The 27,535-nt window shown below is 40.1% G+C and overlaps 1 protein-coding gene across 5 annotated transcripts in view; it reads right to left on the bottom strand.

Moving 5' to 3' along the window:
* Nucleotides 1-27,535, bottom strand: part of AP2B1 (adaptor related protein complex 2 subunit beta 1) — a 130,759-nt gene that overhangs the window by 95,553 nt on the left and 7,671 nt on the right. For all 5 annotated transcript variants that reach the window (XM_003929040.4, XM_010339660.3, XM_003929041.4 and 2 more), the window contains exons 2-5: nucleotides 25,724-25,783; nucleotides 21,040-21,145; nucleotides 12,345-12,480; nucleotides 9,873-10,118 (exon numbers count right to left, since the gene is read on the bottom strand). In XM_003929040.4, coding sequence (XP_003929089.2) covers nucleotides 9,873-10,118; nucleotides 12,345-12,480; nucleotides 21,040-21,145; nucleotides 25,724-25,760 — 525 coding nt within the window. In that variant the 5' untranslated portion in view covers nucleotides 25,761-25,783. The remainder of the gene's footprint in view (nucleotides 1-9,872; nucleotides 10,119-12,344; nucleotides 12,481-21,039; nucleotides 21,146-25,723; nucleotides 25,784-27,535) is intronic.

Genomic DNA, 27,535 nt, shown 5'->3' with positions numbered 1-27,535 from the left:
AATGTGCTGAGATTACAGATGTGAGCCACCACACCCAGCCAAAAAAGGGAGTTTCCACAGAAAGTTTTGCTTTAAAAATGAATTTTTAAATAGGATTTCTTTGGGATTTTTTGTTTGTTTGGTTGGTTTTAAGAGACAGGGTCCTGCTGTCACCCAGGCTAGTGTGCAGTGGTATAACCGTATAGCTCACCATAATCTTTAACTAGCAGATGGGACCACAAGCACATGCCACCATGCCTGGCTAATTGTTTTCTTTTTGGTAAAGACAGGAGTCTTGCTATGCTGCCCAGGCTGGTCTCAAATGCCTGGCCTTGTGCAGTCCTCCCATCTTGGCCTCCCAAAGTGCTGAGATTACAAATGTGAGCCACTGTATGGTACCTGGCCTACAAATAGGGTTTCTTAAGAGGGCTTCTTTGGTATGAGTTGATTTATAAAAAGTTGGCATCTAGGTTACAAAGGGACACATTTGCAGCATTAAAAAAATAAATCCTTGGCCAAGCATGGAGGCTCATGCTTGCAATCCCAGCACTTTCAGAGGCTGAAACAGGTGAATCACTTGAGGCCAGAAGCTCGAGATCAGCCTGGCCAACATGGTGAAACCCTATCTCCAATTAAAATACAAAAAATCAGCCTGGCATGGTGGTACATACCTGTAATCCCAGCTACTTGGGAGGCCGAGGCATGAGAATCACTTGAACATGGGAGGCGGAGGCTGCAGTGAATCAAGATCACACCACTGCACTCCAGCCTGGACAACAGAATGAAACTGTCTCCAAAAATTAAAAAAATAAAAATAAAAACTAAAAAAAAAAATCCTTTATTCATCTTGCCTCCCAATTATGGTAAATTCTATTCTTGGGGAGAATGCAACTAAACATTCCCCACCCCTCATATCCCCTCAAAAAGCTAACCCAATATGTATACTTTACAGATATAGATATTAAACAGAAACATTTATATATATATAAACATAAAAGCAGCATATGTAGATGTGTAAACTCATACTCAATCCTAGACAAATCTTTCTCTGCTTTAACTACAGACTTCTCTTTAATGTGATATTTCCTTACAGATTCATGGAGTCTGCTGAATATATATATATATTTTAAAATAGAAACAGGGTCTCACTATGTTGCCCAGGCTGCTGTCAAACGCCTGGCCTCAGGCAATCTTCCTGCCTTGGCCTCCCAAAGTGCTAGTATTACAGGTGTGACCCACCATACCCAACCTGAATTTTTAAAGACAAGCAATTTGTATTTTTACTTACATTATACTAATAGAACACATTTTACAGGGATAAAAGACTAGAGAGCTAAAATTTATTGAAGACTTACTTTGTGCTATTAATCCTCATAACAACTCCGAAGTAGTTGCTACTAAAAGCCTCTTATTACAGACAAGAAAACTGGCTTGGAGAAGTTCAGTGACTTGCTTAGGGTCAACACAGCCAGAAAGGGATTACTACTTGAATCCCAACTCGAGGTCTGCATCTGATTCCAGCGTCTGAGTACTAATAATTAGTCTCCAGCATTTACAGAACTCCTAAGGCTTGTGAACTTCAACTAAGGGAAGGGAAAGAAGATTCAGAGCAGGGGGATAACATAATCCAAACATTATTTCCAGCAAAGGTGACATGTAGATTTATAGACAAGGAGAAAAACGTATTCTTCTACTTCATGTGTTTCAGAGATAATCATATCCTGACAGTACTTAAAAAGGCAAAGACTGACTACTCAGCTATAAAATATGATTTATGATCTATACCTGTCTTACATGCAGTAGTTGAGCGTAATAAAATTGACCTCATTTTTTTAAAGGAGTGAGCTGGTACAGTAGGTATGATTAGAATAAAAATGATCCTGTTAAAAAAAGGACTCTCAAAGGATACCTAGATATACACTGGGAGTGGAATATCACACGCATAAGCTCACTGATGAGAAATCTCTCACCCATTTCCCTGTCCCTTAAAGTGGACATACGTGCCTAAAATTCAACCAACTCTGTAAATCCTTCATGGACATTTGATATAAAAAGTATTATACATTTTAAATTTCATTTATATATGTTAATTTTTAAACTGTTACTTATTAACATATATTTAAGGTTAACAGCAATCCTATAATTAACATACTAAGTGAAGTCTTAAGTTTTTCTGTGCATTCTGGGCCTAACTTTAATAGAAAGTTTAACATAGCCTATATGAACACCAAATATATTGTGACAAAAACCTTCCTTGATCTTAGAAAGAGACCTAGACAGATGACTTTTTCAACATTTTATCATCTTAGGTTGACAACAAACCACTACACAAGTAAACTTCCTAATGCCTAAACGAAGACTGTAATAACCAGAAGGTTGCGTAGTGTTAGGCCTATTCCTCAAGCATGGCTGCAGTTTATTAAGTACTTACCATATTATCAGGCAAAGTTTAAATCTATCGATACATTATTCTTTCATCTTCAAAATAATTCACTAAAACAGGCATTATTACCTCAATTTTACATGTAAGAAAACTGAAGCTCATTTTAAATAACTTGCTCAAAGCCACATTTCTAGTAAGCAGCCAAGCCAGGACCCAAACAGCAGCCACTCTGGCTCTGAAACCTTGATGCTATTTCCCTAACCCAGGGTTTCACAACCTTGGCATTACTTACATTTATTGCCAGGTAATTTTTTGTTGTGGGGGGACTGTCTTGTATACTGAAGGATGTTGAAAACATCCCTGGACTCTATCCAGTATATGCCAGTGGCATTCCTCCCATTAGGTTTGACAGCCAAAAGTGTTTCCAGACATTGCCAAATGTCCCCTGGAGAGCAGAATCACCATCATAATCCCATGCTGTGTCTATGTGCTGGCTAGCAAAGTCAAACTACATACTGCTTTCTGAGAAGAAAAATGCTATTTTTTGTAAAATGGTTTTCGAGCAAAAGTTCAAATTAAAAGAAGCTGGAAGTTTAACTACAACTTTTGCTAAAGATTATATTTGGCCTGAATTGAGGCTATTCTGAGAGCATACTACTTATGCAGAAGAACACTTAACAAACGAGAATTTTTTCTTTTTTTAACCAATTCAACAGTTTGTGCTTTCCTAGAGAGGACACAACAATGAAGAGTAGGTATTCTCATGGGCAGCTCTGAGAGTGACAGAAGGTCTGGAAGATGCAGATCAAAAGGGCTAGGTAGTAAGCCAAAGGAACTTAGGAGGACTGAGCTCAAAAAACAGAGAGCAGGCCAGGCATGGTGGCTCATGAGTACAATCCCAGTACTTTGAGAGGCTGAGGCAGGAGGACTGCTTTAAGCTAGGAGATTGAGACAAGCCCGGGCAACAAAACGAGACCCATCTCTACAAAAAAATAAAATAAAGTAAATTAGCTGAGTGTGGTGGCATATGCCTGTAGTTCCAGTTACTCGGGAAGATCATTTGAGCCCAGGAGTCTATGATTATCCCATTGCTCACCAGCCTGGGCTACAAAGCAAGACCATGTCTCTCAAAATATAAAAAATAAATGAATTTTTTAAATAAAGAAAAACAAAAAGCAAAACACATGTGGTAGGGCTGTCAAGAGCATCTCTGGAGTTGCAAATTCTAGCATACGTAAGTTAACTGAAGTTGGAATACCCCTAAATGCCTCTGAGAGCAAAAAGAAAACCATAGTAAGGAAGGAAAATCCTAATGTTTGAGCAAAAAGCTAGAGAACACTATCATTCAAAAGTGCATATCTCAATAAGTCACATACCAAACAGATATACATTTTTCTTGCAAATACATATTTATGAAGTAGCATTTTTAAAGTTCTGACATTTGTAAAAAAAAATTATGAAATCTATTTCCCTATAGCTCTAAAATGTTTCCATATTCTGGACAGAGGTTTACCTTCAAAATAATGAACTAATAAAGTCCACATCTGACGACAAGTTTTACTCTAATTCCCCCAGAACAGATAGTCTGTACAAATACCAAAGGAATTTTAAATTAATATTGTAGCAATAATGTTAACCTCTGCCTAATGTCTACTTCATAATTACAGTAGTAGCCACCACTTATGAGCTCCATAAGCCAAGTACTTTACAAGGCACTTTTCAGACAAAAGCTCAATTAATAATCCAAACAAGTCTCTAAGATAGTAACCTTCATTTTGCAGAAAAGAAAACAGACTTGAGTAAGTTAAACATGAACATAAAGCTAGGACTTAATAGCGTGAGATTCTTTACTTCTAAATTCATCTGTTCTCTCTCTAGTATTTTATCAAAAGTTAGCTGCAACTAAAGTATAAATGGTAAAACAAATGCAGGAAAATAAGATGTACGTGATCCTCCCTAAAGACAGGAAATGAAACTGTAGTAAACTTTTGTCACCTGCAGCAAGGCACACTGCTACTAGGAACCAGACTTGAAGTTGACATAACCCCAAGAATTTTCAGCTCTCAATCAACATTTATCTCTCATATTAGAAGAATGCAAAGTCATTTTTGCAGATATTCTAGTGCTTTCAAATCTGGGATGCCCTTCTGAAGTGAGCTACAAGAAAACTACGAAGGCACAACTCCCTGGCAGCATTCACTGTATTCTTTTGTAAGAGAATCTAGTGTGTGCTGGTGCAGTGCTGCCACCATGTGGAGCAGCCTCTGAAAAAGTGGAACGACATCACTCCTCAAGAGCAGTAAAACGAGGACTCGTATCCATCACGGGAGTAAGATGACTGAGATTTCTTTTTTTAATCTTTTTCTTTCTTTTTTGAGATTTCTATAATGAAGCAGTGTTCAGATAGTTCAATCTGTAATCAAAATTGTAAACATTTTCAGAAAATGAAACAGTTCTAAGAATGAGGTGTGTGTGTGCATACATGTACACACATACATATTTAAATACTTTTAATTTATTTATGTTTTTTGAGATGGAGTTTTACTCTTGTCACCCAGGCTGGAGTGCAAAGGCATGAGATCTCAGCTCACTGCATCCTCTGCCTCCTAGGTTAAAGCAATGCTACTGCCTCCGCCTTCCAAGTAGCTGGGATTACAGGCATGCATCACCATGCCCAGCTAATTTGTTTTAGTGGAGATGGGGTTTCACTATGTTTGTCAGGCTGGATGCAAATTCCTGACCTCAGGTGATCCACCCACCTTAACCTCCCAAGGTGCTGGGATTACAGGCATGAGCCATCGCACCCAGCCTAAATTCTATACATTCATCCATGAAGGGAGTAACCAGCAATGAAGTTTGGGACTCAGAACCTGGCTGGAATCCTAGCTACATTACTTCTAGCTGCACGACTTTAGGGAAGAGTTCTTCAGTCTCTGTGTGTGCACATTTCTTGACCTGTATCTTGAAATAACCTCTCCTTTACAGGGTAGATGTGAGAACTAAGTGAAACATTACAAGTAAAAGTATCTACCATTGTGCATGGCACAGAAGGCACTTAAATTTAAGTGTTCTAATGGCAGCTGTAATACTCTAAGGTAATAAGTAGGGCATACAGTTGAGATGAAAAGCATAAATGCAAAATCAAAAATAGGTATGTGTCTATGTGTGTTGGCTACCTCTTAGGTCCAAGTGTTCCAATTCTTCACTAAAACAAGAATGAAGGGCTCAAAAAATGACTTTAATATGGGTACGTGTAACAAGGCCACGGTAAGAGTAAGGCAAGTGAGGCACTCCAGGCACAAAATTTAAGGAGGCACTCTGTTCTCAGGCTTGTGCAGGTACAGAGTTGGCACCTGAGAATGAACATCTTCTTTTGAGACAGTCTTGCTCTGTCATCCATTCCGCAGTACAGTGGTGCAATCTCAGCACATTGCAACTTCCACCTCCTGAGTTCAAGTGATTCTCTTGCCTCAGCCTACCAAGTAGCTGGGATTACAAGCACATGCCACCACGCCCGGCTTATTTTTGTATTTTTAGTAGAGATGGGGTTTCACCATGTTGGTCAGGCTGGTCTTGAACTCCTGACCTTGTGATCCGCCTGCCTTAGACTCCCAAAGTGCTGGGATTACAGGCGTGAGCCACCACGCCCAGCGGAGTGTCTTGTTAAATTTTACACTCCAGGCACCTCTCTAGACTAAGTCAAACAATATCAGAGAAATATCCGCGACTGAGTTCAGACAAAAAAGCAAAGATTTTCTATTTTTAGAGAGCAGTTGGTGCAGTAATTTGCTATCTAAGGCTGACACCCTGCTCCAGGAAAATCTACAAATAAAGAGACAACAAAACATGAGGCATGCCCAAAACCATTTCTCAAAATCTATCAAGTAGCTTTAAATTTTCTCTAAAAGTCTCCTCAAAGATATTTATGAAAATCTCCCCACATCAGTTTTGATTTGTTGTAGTAAAAAAAGGTTAAGAATTAAGAACATTATATAGTTTACTATAATATTATGATATTCTAAATTCAAAGAGACCCATTCATGTGTTGCTTGTTTCAATTTTATACAGCTAAGGAATGAGGAAAGAAAATAAGTAAAACAAGATTGGCATGTATTGATGACTAATGAATCTAGTGATGATAAATAAATTCATTTTATGTTTTGTATTCATTTATTTGTCCTAATTTTGAATGTTTGAAGATTCCCACAATAAAAGAAGATAAATACGTAAATAGAATATATATGCCACTTGATCTTATGGACTAGACGAAAACTAGCTCTCTTCTCTGCAATGTAAACTTTGAATAAATCGGACAAACTAAGCTTGTTCCAGAAACTTTCTATTTCTCTCAGTTTATCTGGATAAAGATCTCTAAGTGTGTTACTTGAGTGCGCACGTGCGCGCGCGCACACACACACACACACACACACACACCCTCACACAAATGCCTTTACTGCTAAACCCTCCCTTAGGCCTTATCCCTGACCATGTAACTTTATAAGTTCTGCATCAAATAATTTACATGAGCATAGAGATGCTGCCTCAAACTGGAGTTGCCTGTGAGTCAGAACTCATTCTCCCTTTGAGGCATTCCATATTCTTAGCACCACTGAATATTTAGTAAGTTTCCATAGGGTACGTGATATTCTGCCCACCTGGTTGAAGGCTGCAGCACAAACACTTTTCATCTCCTCATCTATCCTCAGGTAGAGAATTATATAGATAGTTGCTCAGAATAACAGTGAATCAAAACCAATGCCAAAAACACAAGTTGGTGCCAGCTAAACATTCTGTAAAATAGATACTACTGCTTTAGAAAATTTTTTAAATTTTTTTGAGACAGGGTCTCTCTTTGTCACTCAGGCTAGAATGCAGTGACGCAATCACAGCTCACTATAGCCTTAAACTCCTAGGCTCAAGGGATTCTCCCACCTCAGCCTTCCGAGAAGGTGGAATTACAGGGATGTACCACCAAGTCCAAAGAATTTTTTTTTTTTGAGACAGAGTCTCACACTGTTGCTCTGGTTGGAGTGCAATGGCACCATCTTGGCTCACTGCAACCTCCACCTCCCAGATTCAAGCTATCCTCCTGCCTCAGCCTCCTGAGTAGCTGGAATTACAGGCGTCTGCCCCTGCGCCTGGCTGACTTTTTTTTATTTTTAGTAGAGATGGGGTTTCACTATGTTGGCCAGGCCGGTCTCAAACTCCTGACCTCGTGATCCACCCGCCTAGGACTCCTGAAAGTGCTGCGATTACAGGTGTGAGCCACCGTGCCCAACCCAACGAATCTTTTTAAAAAGCTTTTTTAGAGGCAGGGTCTTGTTTTGTTGCCCAGGCTGGTCTCAAACGCTTGGCTTCAAGTGATCCTTCTGCCTCAGCCTCCTAAAGTGCTGGGATTATAGGCATGAGTCAAAACGCCTAGCCAACTAATTATTTTAATGTAATTTTTTAAAAAGGTGGCTAGATGTCGTGGCTCACACCTGTAATCCCAGCACTTTGGGAGGCAGAGGAAGGTGGATTGTCTGAGGTCAGAAGTTTTGAGATCAGTCTGGTGATCTCAGGTAAAACCTCAGACATAGTGAAACCCTGTCTCCACTAAAAATACAAAAATTAGCCAGGCAGGGAGGTGGGTGCCTATAATCCCAGCTACTTGGGAGGATGAAGCAGGAAGAGAATTGCTTGAACCCAGGAGATGGAGGTTGCAGTGAGGCGAGACTGTGCCACTTCACTCTGGACTGAGTCACAGAGTGACACTCTGTCTCAGGAAAAAAAAAAAAAAAAAGGTACTATATGGTGTTATTTAGGGGAAATAAAAGGCAGGGTTGAATCTTGTAGTACTGGTGGTGACGCTCTGTCAGAAGTCACGATTAAAGTATCTGTACTTCCACATCCACACTGACCACCACCCCTATGTCTAGGTTGAAAGATTCCTAACGGTAGGTTGTACCATAAAAACCCTAAAAAATTATGACTTGCTTCATCCTATGGCCTTAATACTAATCTTGAAGGATAATAAACAGAAGCCAAGACTACCTGTAAAATTCAATGACCCAAACGAATGTCAGAGCGGAGATGTGAACAAGTAATTTACAAGTGAGAGACAGTATCTATTTTCAGACAAATTCCAACTCTCCATTTAAAGAAGTTCGCTAAGAAAATATTCAGGCCAAGCACAGTAACTCACTGTGGAAGGCCAAGGTGGGAGGACTGCTTAATACCAGGAATTCACGACCAACCTGGGCAACATGGCAAGACCCCATCTCCACAAAAAATATAAAAAATTAGCCATATGTGGTGGCATGTGCCTGCAGTCCTAGCTACTCAGGAGGTTGAGGTGCAAAGAGTGTGTGAACCCATGAGTTCAAAGTTACAGGGAGCTATGATTGTACCACTGCACTCCAGCTTGGCCACAGAGCAAGACAGTATCTGTAAAAGATACGTGAATAAGTAGATAAATGAGTTTAAAAAGAAAATATTAATGGGCAAGGTGGCTCCCATCTATAATCTCAGCCCTTTGGGAGGCTGAGGCAGGCAGATCACGAGGTGAGGCGTTCAAGTGCAGCCTGGCCAATATGGTGAAACCTCATCTCTACTAAAAATACAAAAATTAGCTGAGTGTAGTGGCATGCACCTGTAGTCCCAGCTACTGGGGAGGCTGAGGCAGAAGAATTGCTTGAACCTGGGAACAGGTTGCAGTGAGCAGAGATGGCGCCACTGCACTCCAGCCTGGGTGGCAGAGCAAAACTCCATCTCAAAAAATAAATATAGTCAAAGGTTGATTAACTTTTAGTGTGATTCACCTTCAAGTAACACTGCATTATACCAAAAACGGAGCACTTTAAAGAAAGTGGCTATATTCTTCCATCTTCTTGCCAACAATATTTAGTGACTAATCAAATATATTCAATAGTTCCCAATCCAAATGAGTTTTAGTTACTAGTGGAGTCAAACATTTGACCTCCTTTATTATATAAGCAAAGTTTAAACTGTCAATAAGGAAAATAAAAGATCCCAAAACTTTAAGGTGTTAGCTACATTCTGGCTGCTAAACATTTAGAACATAATCAAGTTGGCTAAAAATAATCTTGTCCCGGAAATTCCCCTATAGAGAAATGCATCATAATAATTAGGAAATAAAGATCATTTTGATTCAGTTTCTAGTCCCACACCACCAGAAAGTACCACAAATATTTATCCGAAGAAAATAATCTTAAATATATATAAATTTAAGACAAAACCTCCTGAAGAAAATGATGAATGTGCTGGTTGATGGGCAAATATGAGCATAGGTACACTGTGAAGATTTGCTTTAATATCCCTGCATTTTAGTACTTGGTTCTCCCCTCAAAAACACCTAGGATATGAGATATACAATCTGTGAGACACACAGTCATGTTTCCCATAGCTACCCTATAACCCAATATTCCAAAGACAAGGTTCATATTAAACATACTTTAACAAGGGACTTATTTTAAATACTGCTCTCTTTATAAAAGCAGAAGCTTATTACCATTGGATTTGAATCTGCTATGAGATCCCGTAGAGAATCCAGAAATCCCTGATCTTCCACCATTTGGGCGTTGATATCATGGAGTTTTGCCACACAGACTGCTGCTGTTTTCCGAACATATGGATCCTCATCCTTCAAGCACTTGCGAAGGGGCTCACAGAGATATTCTGTAATTTTGTCTACCCGGATGCACCCCATGGTTCTGACTGCCAAGGCTCGAATCAAAGGATTAGGATCTTCACAGTCCTACAGAAAACAATCACCAACAAATTTAAGTATACATGGTGGCTAAAAGTAAACAGTTGGCATAAGCTGCAAAAGAATACTTCATCAATTTCAGCTTACATTCTACGTGAGCTCTAATCTCCCTTGCTATTCCTTTCCTAAGTACAAATCTTAGCTGCCCTATTTAAGAGTTTAGGTGAGGAAATCATTTAACTGTTTTATATACAAAATGAGAAAAGGCTCAGTAGGATTCATTCCAGTGCCAGGCAGAGGCTTAGGGAGATGGTACCATCCTACAGCCATTAGTGGATCTGCCCTAAAAACATAAAAAGCTTTGGAGCTTATATTCTGGCACAGGAAAAAAATAAAAAGAGGAATTGGAAAAACTGTGCCCTGCTCCACACTGAGTTCCTAAGCATCAAACAGAGAGAAAAGAGAGCCAGATTTCTGGGGCCTACAACCAACAAAACAAAGGAGAGCACAGGAGCTGATCTGGGCTTCAGATAAGCACCTGGAGTTAAGCAGCAGAGAGGGCCCTCTGAGCTCCTGACTAACGTACGTTCTCTTTTACTAGCAAGTGTTTCCAAATATAGTACAAATAGAATATGGAGAAAAAATATTCTTTTAAAATGCCCTACATTTAAAAATGTCTTTAAGCCCATATAAATCTATGCATAATTCTAACTTCCAAAAATGTAAACTAAATTCTTCCCAATGATGTATTCCATCTATGAACCACCAGTCATGGAGAACAAACTGCTATGTTCTGACTCTGTAATGCAGCTAAACACAGGAAAAGAACAAAAAGTCCATGAGAAGGAAGAAAGCATACTGCTTATTGTGCAAAACATTTTAAATAAAAGCTAATTTTAGAAATGCTGTCTGAATTTTTTTAATGTACGCTAAGTTCCAAATAGAGAAAAAAAAAAAAAGTTAAAAAAAATTAATGGGAAAAATCCCACTATTATTTTCTTTACATCTAAGACAGGAAAGATTTGACTGAATGTTCAATAATGGTAAGAAAAATTTTTTGTCCATTTTGAAAGACAAGATCATACTGTGATTAAGTTTAAATAAAAGAATTTATCTTGAAAAATGTAAGGACAAAACTATTTAACATATGTTTAGGATTTGCTTTAATATTATCCAGCAGGAGAAGGGGTTGGAGGTCAGAAAATATGTATGAGTATTATAAACAAGAGCAGCTGTGTGTCAGTAGCTGTTGAAACTACAAGATAATATTTAGAAATTTATTATACTAGTCCTTTTTCTTGACATAAGTTTAAAATTTTCCATAAAAAAAAATTAATCAAGCTGGGAGCAGTGGCTCATGTCTGTAACCCCAGCACTTTGGGAGGTCAAGGTGGGTGGATCACTTGAGGTTAGGAGTTCAAGACCAGCCTGACCAACGTGGTGAAACTCTGTGTCTACTAAAAATACAAAAATTAGCTGGGTGTGGTGACGGCCACCTGTAATCCCAGCTACTTGGGAGGCTGACACAGGAGAATCACTTGAAACTGGAAGGCAGAGGTTGCAGTGAGCCATGACCATGTCATTGCACTCCAGCCTGGGCAACAGAGCAAGACTCCATCTAAAAATAAAAATAAAAATAAAAATAAAAATAAAAATAACAGCCTGACAACATGTGAAACCCCATCTCTTCTAAAAATACAAAATTATCTGGGCCTGGTGGCTAGCGCCTGTAATCCCAGCTACTTGGGAGACTGAGGCAGGAGAACTGTTTGAACTTGGAAGGAGGTTGCAGTGAGCTGAGATTGCGTCACTGCACTCCAGCCTGGGCAACAGAGAAAGACTCTGTCTCAAAAAAAAAATAATAATAATAATAATCAATCAAATGATGTAAGACCTATTAAATGAAAACAAAAGCAGCAACTCCTACAGTCTCCACTACTGCTGACTCATAAGCATAATTTCTACAAAGATAAAATAGGTAACTCCCCCCAGCTGCTGACACTACAATGGTATGTCCAACCTTCGTCAGCCTCAGCAGCTAAAACTGAGGTTTCACCAAGTTTTCTTCTATTCATCTGGCAAGGATACACCAAGCCCCACTAACAGAAAGCTCATCACATGGTCTGAATTTCCCTGGATGACACACCCTGGTTAGATTGGTTAAAACATGGATATTCCTAGTCACTGCCAACACTTCCCTACAGTCCTTCCTTCAAAACAGAGGTTACTTATTTGCAATGCAGATTCTGTTCTTGAGGCCTTGGGAAAAGTTACCTTCACAAAGCTGTTTACAGCCATGATGGCCATGTCTGGCTGACTCTTGGCATAGTTCATCAAGTAGAGATACACAAGCTTCTTCAGTTCCAGATTGTCGGTCTGCATACAGTTCACTACGTCTGGAAAGAGAGAGCTGAGAAGAGAAGATAAAAAAATAGGTAAGCAGGTGTTGGTGCCAAGCTGTTGGTCAGAACATGAATAGCCTTAACTAACAGAGTGACTTGATACAAATGTCCTCACAGTAATAACTGTCACAGAAATGAATTACTAAAAGAATTGTAGGCCAGGCATGGTGGCTCGTCTGTAATCCCAGCACTTTGGGAGGCTGAGGCATAAGGATCGCTTGGGACTAGGAGTTCAAGACTAACCTGAACAACATAGCAAGATCCCATCTCTAAAAAAATGTTTTTTAAAAAGTTGGGCGTGGTGGTGCACAGCTGTAGTTTCAGCTACTCAGGAGGCTGAAATAGCTGGATCGCTAGAGCCCAGGAGGCCAACACTCTAGTGAGCCTTAGTCACATCACTATACTCCAGCCTTGATGACAGAGTGAAACCTTGTCCCCATCCAAAAAAAAAAAAAAAAATTGTAGAATTGTTTCTAACGAGGTCTCTAGTTTTTGAGAAAGCTTTTTATTATGAAAAATTTTAATCCCAGTGCTGGGATTACAGGCATAAGCCACTGTGCCCAGCTTCATCTATAATATTTCAATGTATATCTTAAGAATCCTTTTTCTTTTTTTGAGACAGAGTCTTGCTCTGTTGCCCAGGTTGGAATGCAGTGGCACAATCTTGGTTCACTGCAACCTCCGTCTCCTGGATTCAAGCAATTCTCATATGCCTCAGCCTACTGAGTAGCTGAAATTACAGGCGTGGACTACCACGCTTGGCTAATTTTTGTATTTTTAGTAGAGATGGGGTTTTGCCATGTTAGCCAGGCTAGTCCTGAACACCTGACCTCAGGTGATCTGCCCATCTTGGCCTCCCAAAGTGCTGGGACTACTGATGTGAGCCACCATGCCCAGCCAAGTAGTATCCTTATTTAAAAAAAAAAAAAAAAAAAAAAAAAGGCCAGGCCCAGTGGCTCACATCTGTAATCCGAGCACTTTGGGAGGCCGTGGTGGGAGAACTGCTTGAGCCTAGAAGTTTGAGACCAGGCTGGGCAACGTAGTGAGACCTCATCTCTATAAATAATTTAAAAAATCAGCCAAGACATGGTGGTGTGCACCTGTGGTCCCAGCTACTCAGGAAGCTCAGGTGGGAGCATCACTTGAGCCTAGGATGCCGAGGCTGCAGTGAGCCATGACAATGCCACTGCACTCCAGCCTGAGGAACAGAGCAAGGTCCCATCTCAAAAAAAAAGAAAAGAAATAATAATTTTTTTTAAAAAAACATTTATTTTATGTACAAAAAGGTAACATGGTTCCTCTCATTGGGTGGGTGTCTTAGATAATCCATTCATGGAAGATCACTTAGTCCAACTTAATGAAATCTATATCCTTCACATACTGATGGAAATACTGGTGGCATATATCGAGGTTGAATTTCCAGATAAGACTGTGTCCAGTTTCAGCAGACACAGTAAGAGCAAGAACTCTGGCTGACTTTTCATGGGTGGCTCCAGTAGAGCTGCTGGTGAATCATCTTGCTTTCAGGAGTGCAACAGGGCAAAAGGAACAATAATTCCTCATATCAATCTACAGTTTCATAGCACTACAGTTACATTTTTCTGTTTTTGTTTTTGGTTTTTTTTGGAGACAGAGTCTCACTCTGTCACCCAGGCTGGGGTGCAGTAATGCAATCTCGGCTCAGTGCAACCTCCACCTCAAGAAATTCTCCTGCCTCAGCCTCTGAAGTAGCTGGGATTACAGCCACACCACCACATTTTTGTATTATTAGTAAGGACGGGGTTTTTTGGTATTATTTTTGTATTATTAGTAAGGACGGGGTTTCACCACGTTGGCCAGGATGGTCTCAAACTCCTGGCCTTAGGTGATCCGCCCACCTTGGCCTCCCAAAGTGCTGGGATTACAGGTGTGAGCCACCATGCCCGGCCTACAGTTACACTTTTTAATATTCATACTCTTCCATTCTTGACTAGTGGGAACTTAGCTCCTGAATCCTTGTGATATGATCTGGTATTTTCCATATTTTCTTTTATGACAAGATGTTCCATCCAGGCTCATTTTGTACACTTCTAATCCTAGCCCTAGAATCAGTCATTCTCCAGAATGTCCTGATTCCCTTCTAGTGAAATTATTTTTTTAAGATTATATGTTCAGACAAATGAAAATTTGAGAGTAATCAAATATAAAAGGAGTTTATACCTTTCTTGGTTCTAGTAATTTCGTGATTTACCATTTTCCTATAAGCCACAGGAAATAAATTTAAAGGGGCACCAACCATTAGCTTGGAAGGGTTGAGCTTGTCAGATTCTAAAGTGTAAGCTGTATTTTAAAAATACAGAATAAATATAACTTTATGGGAAGTTAGCAATTAATCTTCCCCACAATGCTTTATCAAAGTAACTTATACATTTTTAATACTGTCAAACATCTTGTTACTAGCATAGAAGAAAGAAAAAAGAAATGTTGGTATATTGCCACAAGAAAAGTAAGGGGAGAAAAAGGGAATGAAATAGCTGGTCATATGGTATACGTCCTATACACACTAAAGGGTACAGAAGAAGAAATTATTCACAAAAAGGAAGCTGGACTGATCAAGGACTCCACCATATCTCCAGTGAACCAGTAACTTTTGTCCTAAAAGGCAAACTATTTGTTTAACTTGTATGCATGGTACCTAGTGTTGTTTCATGCACATGTAGATATTTAGTAAATATTAAGAAACTCTCCAAAAATGTGTTTTCTATTTCCTAGACTAGCTCACACACAAAACAACCATAATCAGTAAATAAATATGGAACATTAATCAATAATAAATTTCAGATCCTAAATAGTTTAATTCTAACAATCTACGCAAGGTCAAGAAGACTTAGCCAAAGATCGCCGGGCGCGGTGGCTCAAGCCTGTAATCCCAGCACTTTGGGAGGCCAAGGCGGGTGGATCACAAGGTCGAGGGATCGAGACCATCCTGGTCAACATGGTGAAACCCCGTCTCTACTAAAAATACAAAAAATTAGCTGGGCATGGTGGTGCGTGCTTGTAATCCCAGCTACTCAGGAGGCTGAGGCAGGAGAATTGCCTGAACCCAGGAGGTGGAGGTTGCAGTGAGCCGAGATCGCGCCATTGCACTCCAGCCTGGGTAACAAGAGCGAAACTCCATCTCAAAAAAAAAAAAAAAAAAAAAAAATAGCCAAAGATCAAGCAAGAAGTAAAAAGTGTTAAGTGCCAACTTATAAACTAGAAACCGGAACTTTCCAACGGTAGCCACTAGTCACGTATGGCTACTAGAAACAATGTGGTGGCGACTGTGAACTGAGATGTAAAGCACACTCTGGTTTTGAATACTTAGTATAAAAATATAATGTAAAATGTCTCATTAATAATTTTTATGTTGATTACACGCTGACAGGATATTTTAGATATATTAGGTCAAAACATGTTACTAAAATTAATTCACTGTTTCTTTTCACTTTTTCAAAATGGCTACTAGAAAATTTAAAATTACATGTGGTTCACACTGTATTTCTACTGGACAGTGCTGCACTTGAGGTTACTTGCAGGGAAGGCTGAAATATGACAACCTACAAATAGCTCATCTCCATTCTATTTCTTTGCACTATTTTTCTAGGCAGAGCTCATATTTCATCTCCAAGAAAAGTTCTTCAACTATTACTGTTAACCTGGATCTCTCTTTGGTAGAAGTCATATTGCTTTTAAAAGATACACTTTAGTGCCTAATTATGTAACTATATTTTATTTTTCCCTAATTTTTCAAGTTTTGGGTCTCATCAACTAGACAGTTAAACGTCATGAAGGCAAACAGACATTCACTAGCCTTTTGTTTGAACAATGATAAGTGGTATAATGCTAGGTATGTAATAAATTATCAGCAATAGCAAGCATACAGAAAAAAAAAAAATCAAGAGTTTTAACTTTTCTGTAGGATACCGACAGAAATAAGCTTGGCAAAACCACAACAGCACCTGTAAAGGGGTATGACAATTTTTACCAATTTGTTTGTACTGATGCTTTCAATCCAGATTTATTATCTGGCAAAAACAGCCCTTTAGTGACTAGATAGATCACAGATAGGCCCAATGCTGAAGTTTGTACACCCATGAGCTAAAAGTGGTTTTTATAGATGAACTAAAGAATCTATAAGAATAAGAATTCTGTAAGAATCTTGGCCAGGCGTGGTGGCTCATGCCTGTAATCCTAACACTTTGGGAGACCAAGGCAGACAGTCAGCAGGCATGATGGCAGGCTATATAGTACCAGCTACTCAGGAGGCTGAGGCATGAGAATCCCTTGAACCCAGGAGGCAGAGGCTGCAGTAAGCCGAGATTGCACCACTGCACTCCAGCCTGGGCAACAGAGAGAGACTCCATCTCAAAACAATAAATAAATAAAACAAATCTGATGATGAAAAATGCAATGAATCCTAATTAAGCAAAATGTTATAATCCCCCAAAAGAATCCCATTCTTCTTAATAGCAGACCTGTGGTACAAAACATTATATTTAACTATTATTATATTTTGAATTTCATCAATAAAAAATTTATGGAAATTGGTCTTCTCTCTTATTATGTAAGTAGCTACCTAATAAACTCAATTTTGCCCCTTTGCCTGCTAAGCAAAGAGTACTTGGGCCGGGCGCGGTGGCTCAAGCCTGTAATCCCAGCACTTTGGGAGGCCGAGGCGGGTGGATCACGAGGTCGAGAGATCGAGACCAACCATGGTCAACATGGTGAAACCCCGTCTCTACTAAAAATACAAAAAATTAGCTGGGCATGGTGGTGCGTGCCTATAATCCCAGCTACTCAGGAGGCTGAGGCAGGAGAATTGCCTGAACCCAGGAGGCGGAGGTTGCGGTGAGCCGAGATCGCGCCATTGCACTCCAGCCTGGGTAACAAGAGCGAAACTCCGTCTCAAAAAAAAAAAAAAAAAAAAAAAAAAAAAAGAGTACTTACTAGGCCAGCCTGAAGTACTTACTATTTTGTCCTTTATAAAAACGTTTGCCAATCCCTTAGATAGTCACAGAACAGCAATTTAAAAAACAAATGTTTTATATGCTAAACAAACAAAACAAAAATAACAGACATTCCTTTCAGAACAGCAGCACCTGAAGCACGGGAAGATAGTCATTTCCCACGCCACCATTTCTATATGCACTTCCTGTCTGGTTAGGGAAGCAGCCCTCACCTTTTTAGTCTCAGGATCCCTTTATACTCTTAAAAATTACTGAGATCCCAGAGAGCTCTTGTTCATGTAGGTTATAAACCTATTGATATTTTACCAGGTCAGGAATTAAAACTGAGAAATTTTAAAAAAAATTAATCCATTTAAAAAAGAAGAAACCTGTTTCATAACATTTTAAAAGTAAAATTTACTGTTTCTAAATAAATGAGATAACATTGCTTTTTTTTTTTTTTTTTTACAACTCTCTTTAATATCTAGTTTAAACAAAACCAGCTGGACAATCATATGTTCCTGCATTCGACCTTTTGTAAAACGTTGTTTTGAAACATAAATAGAAAATTCAGCTTCATACATGTATGTAACTTGGAAAAGGAAACAATATTTTAATAGTTTTTCATATAACTAGATATTCCTTATTTTCTTTTTTTCTTTTTGGTTATAACTAGGTATTCTTTTTTTTTTTTTTTTTTTTTTGAGACGGGGTTTCGCTCTTGTTACCCAGGCTGGAGTGCAATGGCACGATCTCGGCTCACTGCAACCTCCGCCTCCTGGGTTCAAGCAATTCTCCTGCCTCAGCCTCCCTAGTAGCTGGGATTACAGGCACGTGCCACCATGCCCAGCTAATTTTTGTATTTTTAGTAGAGACGGGGTTTCACCATGTTGACCAGGATGGTCTCGATCTCTTGACCTCGTGATCCACCTGCCTCGGCCTCCCAAAGTGCTGGGATTACAGGCTTGAGCCACCGCGTATTCTTGATGCTACACAAAACTAGACAGGCCGGGCACAGTGGCTCACACCTATAATCCCAGCACTTTTGGAAGGCCAAGGCAAGTGGATCATTTGAAGTCAGAAGTTCAAGACCAGCCTGCCTAACATGGTGAAACCCTGTCCCTACTAAAAATACAAAAATATTAGCGAGGTGGTAGTGGCACACACCTGTAATCCCAGCTACTTGGCAGGCTGAGGCAGGAGAATCCTTTGAGCTTAGGAGGCAGAGGTTGCAGTGAGGCAAGATCGTGCCACTGTATTCCAGCCTGGGTGACAGAGTGAGACCTATCTCAAATCAATCTAGAAAAATGGTGGTTTTCCTCTTTCTGAGTCTAAAAAATGTAGTTTCTTAAAAGTTAGTTGCAATGTAGAATCTGAAACCTTATCAATAAACTTTTTGTACTTGGTTGTATTAAAATCCACACATTTAAAAAAAGAATCAAACAAAAACAAAAAAAACAAACAAAAGAAATAAAATCCACACATTTACACTGCATTTTGTTTTTGTCTTTTGTTTTTTTTTTTTTGAGACAGAGTCTTACTCTGTTGCACAGGTTGGAGCACAGTGGTGCAATTCCAGCTCACTACAACCTCTGCCTCCTGGGTTCAAGCGATTCTACTGCCTCAGCCTCCAGAGTAGCCAAGATTACAGGCACGTGCCACTGTGCCTGGCTATTTTTTTTTGTATCTTTTTTAGTAGACACAGAGTTTCACCACGTCGGTCAGTCTGGTCTCGGACTCCTGACCTCAGGTGATCTGCCTGCCTCAGCCTCCCGAAGTACTGAGATTACAAGCATAAGCCACTGCACCTGGCTTACATGGTATTTTGAATAGATCTTTTATCCATGCATAATTTTGTGATATACATATGGTCTGGTCATTTGGAAAAATATTGATACACTGAGCTATGCTGACACATTTCATTATAAAACAGCAAACAACTGCAATAATTAACTTCACTCTAATCTCCTCAGAAAAGTCTTTAAGCATTAGGAAGCTATCAAGTCTTTGATGGGAGATAGTTTTCCAAAATTCTAATTTCTACTTTAAAACTTGAACTGTATCTACTGTCAATGTTTTTCCCTTAAAGTGACAGGTTCACTTTGTTCATTTTTGATAAAATATCTCCCAAATACCAAAGTCTGATTAAATACAGTTTGTCAATCATTCTTTCACATAAAAATGGTGTTTGCAATTCAACCAACTGCACAAGGGCTTCTTCTCATGTAGACCATCACACTGCTATGCAGCAGAAGAGCTTTATGGGTCATTCCTATTTCATTATACAGAATATTAAAAAGTTTCAAGTTTTATAAAGAAAACAAAATTTTACTGCTCATGGAGGACTGAGTGAAACTGCTCTTTTTTAGCACATGATGGTGAGGAATACAGTAACTCCCATTACGGTTGGCACCACTGCCTCGAATCACGCTGCGGTACCAGCAGTTCTACCCACTACTGCTTTGCATCAGTGTAAACATCAAAATAGCAAAAAAGGCAAGTAACTTCTAAGTATTATGATGAAAACAGCTCTGATCTCACGGACCCCCTGACAGGGACTCAGGACAATCCTCAGGGGCCTGCATATAATCCTTACTTATTTCCAAATGGTCTTAATTACAGAAAAAATAAGACTAAATGGACTTTGTTAATATTGATTTTCATCTTGAATTCAGCAACTGAATGTAGAGTTGTAAAGTTGAGGGCAGTGGCTTGAGCCAAATAAAGAAATGAGAACTTACGCCTCTCAGTATATTTTTATCTTCTTTTTTTTTCTTAATAAAATAAATAAAATATTAAATTACAAAAAAAAAAAATTTTAACCGGGCACGGTGGCTCAAGCCTGTAATCCCAGCACTTTGGGAGGCCGAGGCGGGTGGATCACGAGGTCAAGAGATCGAGACCATCCTGGTCAACATGGTGAAACCCCATCTCTACTAAAAATACAAAAAATTAGCTGGGCATGGTGGCGCATGCCTGTAATCCCAGCTACTCGGGAGGCTGAGGCAGGAGAATTGCCTGAACCCAGGAGGCGGAGGTTGAGGTGAGCCAAGATCGCGCCATTGCACTCCAGCCTGGGTAACGAGAGCGAAACTCCATCTCAAAAAAAAAAAAAAAAAAAAATTTTGCTTTTTTTTTTTTTTTGAGGCAGGGTTTCACCATGTTGGCCAGGCAGATCTCAAACTCCTGATCTCAAGTGGTTCACCCGCCTCAGCCTCCCAAAGTGCTGGGATTACAGGCGTGAGCCACCGTGCCCAGCCTTATTTTTTTAATCGTCTTCTAAAACAAGCTTAGCCAAAAGATTTGTAACTGTGCCAGCTCTCAGGCGGTGTTATGATGGATTTGCATGCAACAAAATCAAACTCATTTCACTGTTCTAAAACACACACACACCCCCCCACAAAACAAAAAACACCACTTAGGTAGAGCGTCAATACAAAAGCAACTGCACTTCCTGATGATCTTTTTCGTGGGACAAACCCATTCTTAGAGGTTCTACGATTATAATAGTTTATAATAGTTTTAAAGGAAAAGCAGTAAAGGCCATAAGATGGGGTATGGATCTCTAAAGTGACCAATGGCAAGGGTGATTATCCTTACCTAACATCCTTCCCCACAGTCATAGCAGCAATCACTTTCTTCACAGCCTCCTTTCTCTTTTCTTTCTTTTCATTGTTGAGTTCAGCTTTTAGTTCAAATATTTCTCCTGCAAGAGATGAGAACAAACTGGTAAAGTCCCAGGACCACAGATCTAGAGTAAAATACTGCACTATGTAATAACTAATTATCAGGATAGCAGGGCAGCAACTGAAATAAGATTATTTTGAAATTATAGAATATGTAAAATTCAAAGCCCTAGATTATTACTTGACTCACTGATAAAGAAACCATCAGTAAGTTTTAAAAATCTTTTAAATTATGGCGAGAGAGAAAGATGCAATCCAGATCCTTAAGAACCACAGGAGTGGGAAAAAAGCAAATCTCATTGTATCTAGCTACAGTGGAGAAAGAACAGTATCTGAAGGATGATCGTCCACCAGAATGTTAAAAGTCTGGAGAAGAACATAAATGTAGGTAGGGAGCAGGCACGTATTATCTCATTTAACCATGCTCAGCTTTACAGATTAAGAAATGAGGCTTAAGGTTCACACAGTGAGTGACGAAGTTGAGCTTAGCACTATGTCTCCTAACTCTTGAATTCAAAGGTCCTCAACCCTGGCCACACATTAATATTACCTGAGAAATACAAAGTACAGGTGCACTCTAGACCAAATAAATCAGCACACTGAGGAAAACTCATAATCTTTAAGAGCTCCCCTAAGTGACTATAATGCACAGCCAATGTTGAGAATCACTATTTTAATCAGTACTTTAGTAAATTAATGGGCTTTAAGGCCCTTCCTATTCAATCAATCTAACAAGAATAATCTTGAAACCAAGAATGGTACACAAGGGAGTCATTTCTAAAGGTACAATCTTGAATGACTGCTTAGGCTCCGCACTGTAAAATGCCAGGGACTGTAATCACTATTTTAAGGCCTGGTCTCCAGACTCACCTATCTTCAAAATGCTGGAACCAAAATAAAAAAGAAAGTAACACTCACGCCTATAATCCCAGCACTTCGGGAGGCTGAGATGGGTGGATCACGAGGTAAAGAGATCAAGACCATCCTGGTCAACAAGGTGAAACCCCGTCTCTACTAAAAACACAAAAATTAGCTGGGCATGGTGGCGCACGCCTGTAGTCCCAGCTACTCAGGAGGCTGAGGCAGGAGAATTGACTGAACCCATGAGACGGAGGTTGTGGTGAGCCGAGATTGCACCACTGCACTCCAGCCTGGGTAACAAGAGCGAAACTCCGTCTCAAAAAAAAAGAAAGAAAGAAAGAAACAACCCTAACATTGTTTAAAAGGAAAGGAAAAAAAATCATTAAGCCCGTGAAAAAGAGGTTGACTATTCCCACCTCAACTTTCCATCTATAACCTCCAGCTCATCTACCATATTGCTTCAGAGACTATCCTCTACCTTCAAGACTGCTCGTGTTGTTCCTTTCAACCAGATCTCATTCAGCAGTGTAGAAACAGTGTGGACAGACACTACATGATTTGCCTGAAATCACTATGTGGAAAGGAAGAAATTAATAACAGAAGTAGGACACTTTCATTTCAAAATCCATGGACAAGGTAAAAAATGTTATTCCAAAATTGCTATTTAATCAACAGCTACAAAAGTGGCACATCCAGGAGAGCTGGGCCCTTTAAAGAGTCATTCGTCACCTTCATAGGACTCTCTATCATGTCCCCTGCTGCCAAATCCAGCCCTTAGAGTTCCTCTCATCCACTTCCAGGAACAGTAAAGGACGAGCAGCCGGGCTTCAGAAAGTCCGGACTGTGAGTAACAGCAGGTATGACAGAATCAAAGCAGGATGGAACAGAGACTATTCCAAGTCCAACAGCACAAACTTAAAGAATATATTTCAGTGGCAGTTCTGGTGGGTGTTGCAGGAAGCACAGGGAACACAGTCTATCAATTTTCTATATAGGATATTTATCAGCAGTGATTCAATCTGGACTCCCAAACGTTTACAAATGCCTGAATTTAAAAAAGGTCACCAGGACCCTTTTGAGGGTTGGAAGAATTAGGAGAGTTTTAAAATTTTAACTATTTAATTTTAATTATATCTCTTCATATCATTATAGACATGTTCATCAAAGCACACAAAATGTTAACAGAAGAGGCCGGGCGCGGTGGCTCAAGCCTGTCATCCCAGCACTTTGGGAGGCCGAGGCGGGTGGATCACAAGGTCAGGAGATCGAGACCATCCTGGTCAACATGGTGAAACCCCGTCTCTACTAAAAATACAAAACATTAGCTGGGCGTGGTGGCCCGTGCCTGTAATCCCAGCTACTCAGGAGGCTGAGGCAGGAGAATTGCCTGAACCCAGGAGGCGGAGGTTGCGGTGAGCCGAGATCGCGCCATTGCACTCCAGCCTGGGTAACAAGAGCGAAACTCCGTCTCAAAAAAAAAAAATGTTAACAGAAGAAAGAAGAAATAAACCTATTTCCAAAAGAAAATCAGAAAAAGCTGGGAATGAATGACAAGTGGCTAATGGCTTTAACGAGATGTAGGTAATAAAAATGAGGAAAAGGTGTAGGACCAAGGAGGGGTACGCAAACAGGCAAAATCATACATTCCACAACTTCATTAGATTCCTATCTTTTTTTCCCTCTTTCCCCCTCCAATCAAACCTACCAAGCACTGTCAGCAGCTAGCAGTGGTTTTCAATCATGGCTACAAACTACAATAATCTGGGGAGCTTTCTTTTTAATTTTTTTTTCTTTTGAAACAGGGTCTCTCTCTGTTGCCCAGGCTGGAGTGCAGTGGCATAAGCACAGCTCACTGCAGCCTTGACCTCCTGGGCTTGAGTGATCCTCCCACCTCAGCCTCCCAAATAGCTGGGACTACAGGTATGCACCACCATACCGGGTTATTTTTTTTAATTATTTTTCCTTTTAGTGGCAAATGGTATTTAGAAACCAAGATCTAGGTACTAGGCATCCTTTGCACTTACACTGATTTAGAGGAAATTAGGATATTTCATCAGAAATTTCATCAATGTTAAGGTATTAAGAAAATATGACTTGTGAATAGGAGACACACAATATTTGCTGAATAAATGAATGGAATACAGAAATGAAAGTAAAAGGACTCTACAGAGTTTTCTTCAAGACCAAACTCAACTAAACCTGGAGACAATCAGGCCAGTAACCATTTAAAGAGAAACAAGATAGGGAAATTCTGGGACAGAGAAGATGTCATATTTCAACCATTGGAGAAGAGAAAAGGTACATTTGAGAAGAAAGCCAAATTGTTAGCAAACAAGAGAAAAAGAAGAATGGTAGTTGGTGACATGTCCAGAATACTTTGATAAATATAAGGATTGCTGAATACAAAAGTACGAATTCTGATCTTAAGCAACAAATAAAGCAAGCTAAACTACAGGCACAATAAGCTGAGATGGGCTAAAGTGGTCTGTTTTTGATGAGAAGACCCTTCACACTTCTAGAAATGATCTATTTTATTTAGGAACGATTTTATAAAAGATGAAAGGTTGGATGTTCTCAAGAAAGATCCTTTGTTCCTAGGCCCAAACTCATACATATAAACAAGCAGTATATTACTGATAACGAAGATGATGAGGCTAGTAAAGTTCAAAGCCCCTCAAGTAATTCAGTCTATGACCTAAAAAAATCACTGATGGCTCTAGAGGTTGCCTGTTTTAAACATACATCTAGATGAAGAACAGAGTAGATATATACGGAGGGATATGAAAATAACACGTTTCAGTGCAGTGGCTCACGCCTGTAATCCCAGCACTTTGGAAGGCCGAGGTGGATGGATCACCTGAGTGATCAGGAGTTCGACACCGCCTGACCAATCTTTATGCACTGTCTGTTATCAAAACATCAGAGATAGCGAAACCCTGTATCTATTAAAAAACAGAAAAATTAGCGGAGCATGGTAGTGGGCACCTGTAAACCCAGCTACTCCAGAGGCTGAGGCAGGAGAATCGTTTAAACCCAAGAGGCGGAGGTTGCAGTGAGATAGCACCATTGCACTCCAGCCTGGGTGACACAGCAAGACTCGGTCTCAAAACAAAAACAAAAACAAAAAAAGAAAATAACACATTTGTATGCACTGTTTCGCAAGAGTACTTTTTCATTAAAGATAAAAATTTTTTAAATTCTATGTATTAATATATGCACTTATACACACAGAAAAAGACTTGAGGTATACACTGAGTTCCCCTGGGAATACAACAGGCAGGGATAACTTTCACTTTTACTTTTTTTATTTTTATTTTTTTTGAGACGGAGTTTCGCTCTTGTTACCCAGGCTGGAGTGCAATGGCGCGATCTCGGCCCACCGCAACCTCCGCCTCCTGGGTTCAGTCAATTCTTCTGCCTCAGCCTCCTGAGTAGCTGGGATTACAGGCGTGCGCCACCATGCCCAGCTGATTTTTGTATTTTTAGTAGAGGCGGGGTTTCACCATGTTGACCAAAATGGTCTCGATCTCTTGACCTCGTGATCCACCGCGCCTGGCCTAAAATCTATTCTTCAATAACTTGCTTGAATACATTTATCTGCAGAAGTAGTAGATGTCCAATGAGACTGTCTACTACATGTGTGTCTGAAAGAAGAGGTCAGGAACATTCTGCTTGGGACAATCTTACACTACAACTTTTCAAAACTTTTAAAGATTTCATTAGATTCTCATACTTACCTTTTTTATTGGTTGTGAAATACTTGGAGTCAGTCATGACTTTGGATCTTTAATGTGCACCTATATAACAAGAGAAAAGAATTCCATCATTCAGGTTATAGACATCCAACAAGGTATCCAATTAATTTTAAGAACATACAATTGGCCAGGCGCGGTGGCTCAAGCCTGTAATCCCAGCACTTTGGGAGGCCGAGGCGGGTGGAGTGAGCAAAAGTGAGAGTTAGCCAAAGTGTGAGGCATAGGTAATTGTTAGCTCAGGGAAAGAGTGAGAGTGAGGGTCAGATTCAGGGTCAGGGTCAGTGTGAATGTCAGAGGAGATGTGAAGGTCATGGTGTTGTGTGAAGGTCAGAGTCAGGTTAGGGTTCAGGTTCACATTAAGAATCAAGGATAGGCCGAGCGCGGTGGCTCAAGCCTGTAATCCCAGCACTTTGGGAGGCTGAGGCGGGCGGATCATGAGGTCGAGAGATCGAGACCATCCTCATCAACATGGTGAAACCCCGTCTCTACTAAAATTACAAAAAAATTAGCTGGGCATCGTGGCGCATGCCTGTAATCCCAGTTACTCAGGAGGCTGAGACAGGAGAATTGCCCGAACATAGGAGGTGGAGGTTGCGGTGAGCCGAGATCGCGCCATTGCACTCCAGCCTGGGTAACAAGAGCGAAACTCTGCCTCAAAAAAACAAAACAAAACAAAACAAACAAACAAACAAAAAATAGAATTTCTAAAAATGTGGCCGGCGTGGTGGCTCACACCTGTAATCCCAGCACTTTGGGAGGCCGAGGCAGGTGGATCACCTGAGGTCGGGAGTTCGAGACCAGCCTGACTAAAATGGAGAAACCCTGTCTTTACTAAAAAAAAAAAAAAAAAAAAATTCAGGCCGGGTGCGGTGACTCAAGTCTGTAATCCCAGCACTTTGGGAGGCTGAGGCAGGCAGATCATGAGGTCAAGAGATCCAGACCATCCTGGCCAACATGGTGAAACCCAACCTCTACTAAAAATAAAAAAAAATTAGCTGGGCATGGTGGTGTGTGCCTGTAATCCCAGCTACCCAAGAGGCTGAGGCAGGAGAATTGCTTGAACCTGGGAGGCAGAGGTTGCAGTGAGCCGAGATTACCACTGCCCTCCAGCCTGGTGCCTGGTGACAGAGCAAGACTCCGTCTCAAAAAAAAAAAAAGAATTTCTAAAAATGTATCTTCTTCCTTTACCACCACCATTGATGATTCAAGGAATGCAGAGAAGTGACCTGGTGCAGTGGCTCACGCCTGTAATCCCAGCACTTTGGGAGGCCAAGGTGCATGGATCACGAGGTCAGGAGTTTGAGACCAGCCTGGCCAACATGGTGAAACCCAATCTCTACTAAAAATACAAAAATTAGCTGGACGTGGTGGTGGATGACTGTAATCCCAGCTACTTGGGAAGCTGAGGCAGGGGAATTGCTTGAACCCGGGAGGTGGAGGTTGCAATGAGCCGAGATCGTACCACTTTGCTCCAGCCTGGGTGACAGAGCTGTAATTCCTCAAGTCAATAATCTAAATCTAAAGGCCAAGTGTAATTAAGTAATAATATGAACCTGTTATGGCTTTGTGATTTTATCCACAGTAACTCCTCAAAGCTTTCAAATGCTAAAGCTGGACCTTTTAAAAATCTATCTTCAATTACCTTCCATTCAGGAATATCTGGTAATTTCTTGCCTCAATCTGGAATCACTTCAAAGCATGTATTCTGAAGCAGTGTAAGGTTAAAAGAAAAAATAATGTTGCCAATCTACTCAAATACATGCAACTTTCAACAAAAAGAATCTCTTTCAGAAA

This window comes from Saimiri boliviensis, chromosome 17 (assembly GCF_048565385.1).
Source record: "Saimiri boliviensis isolate mSaiBol1 chromosome 17, mSaiBol1.pri, whole genome shotgun sequence".
Lineage (NCBI taxonomy): Eukaryota > Metazoa > Chordata > Mammalia > Primates > Cebidae > Saimiri > Saimiri boliviensis.
Note: the sequence above shows the minus strand (reverse complement) of the source record. Positions and strands in the feature narration are given on the sequence as shown.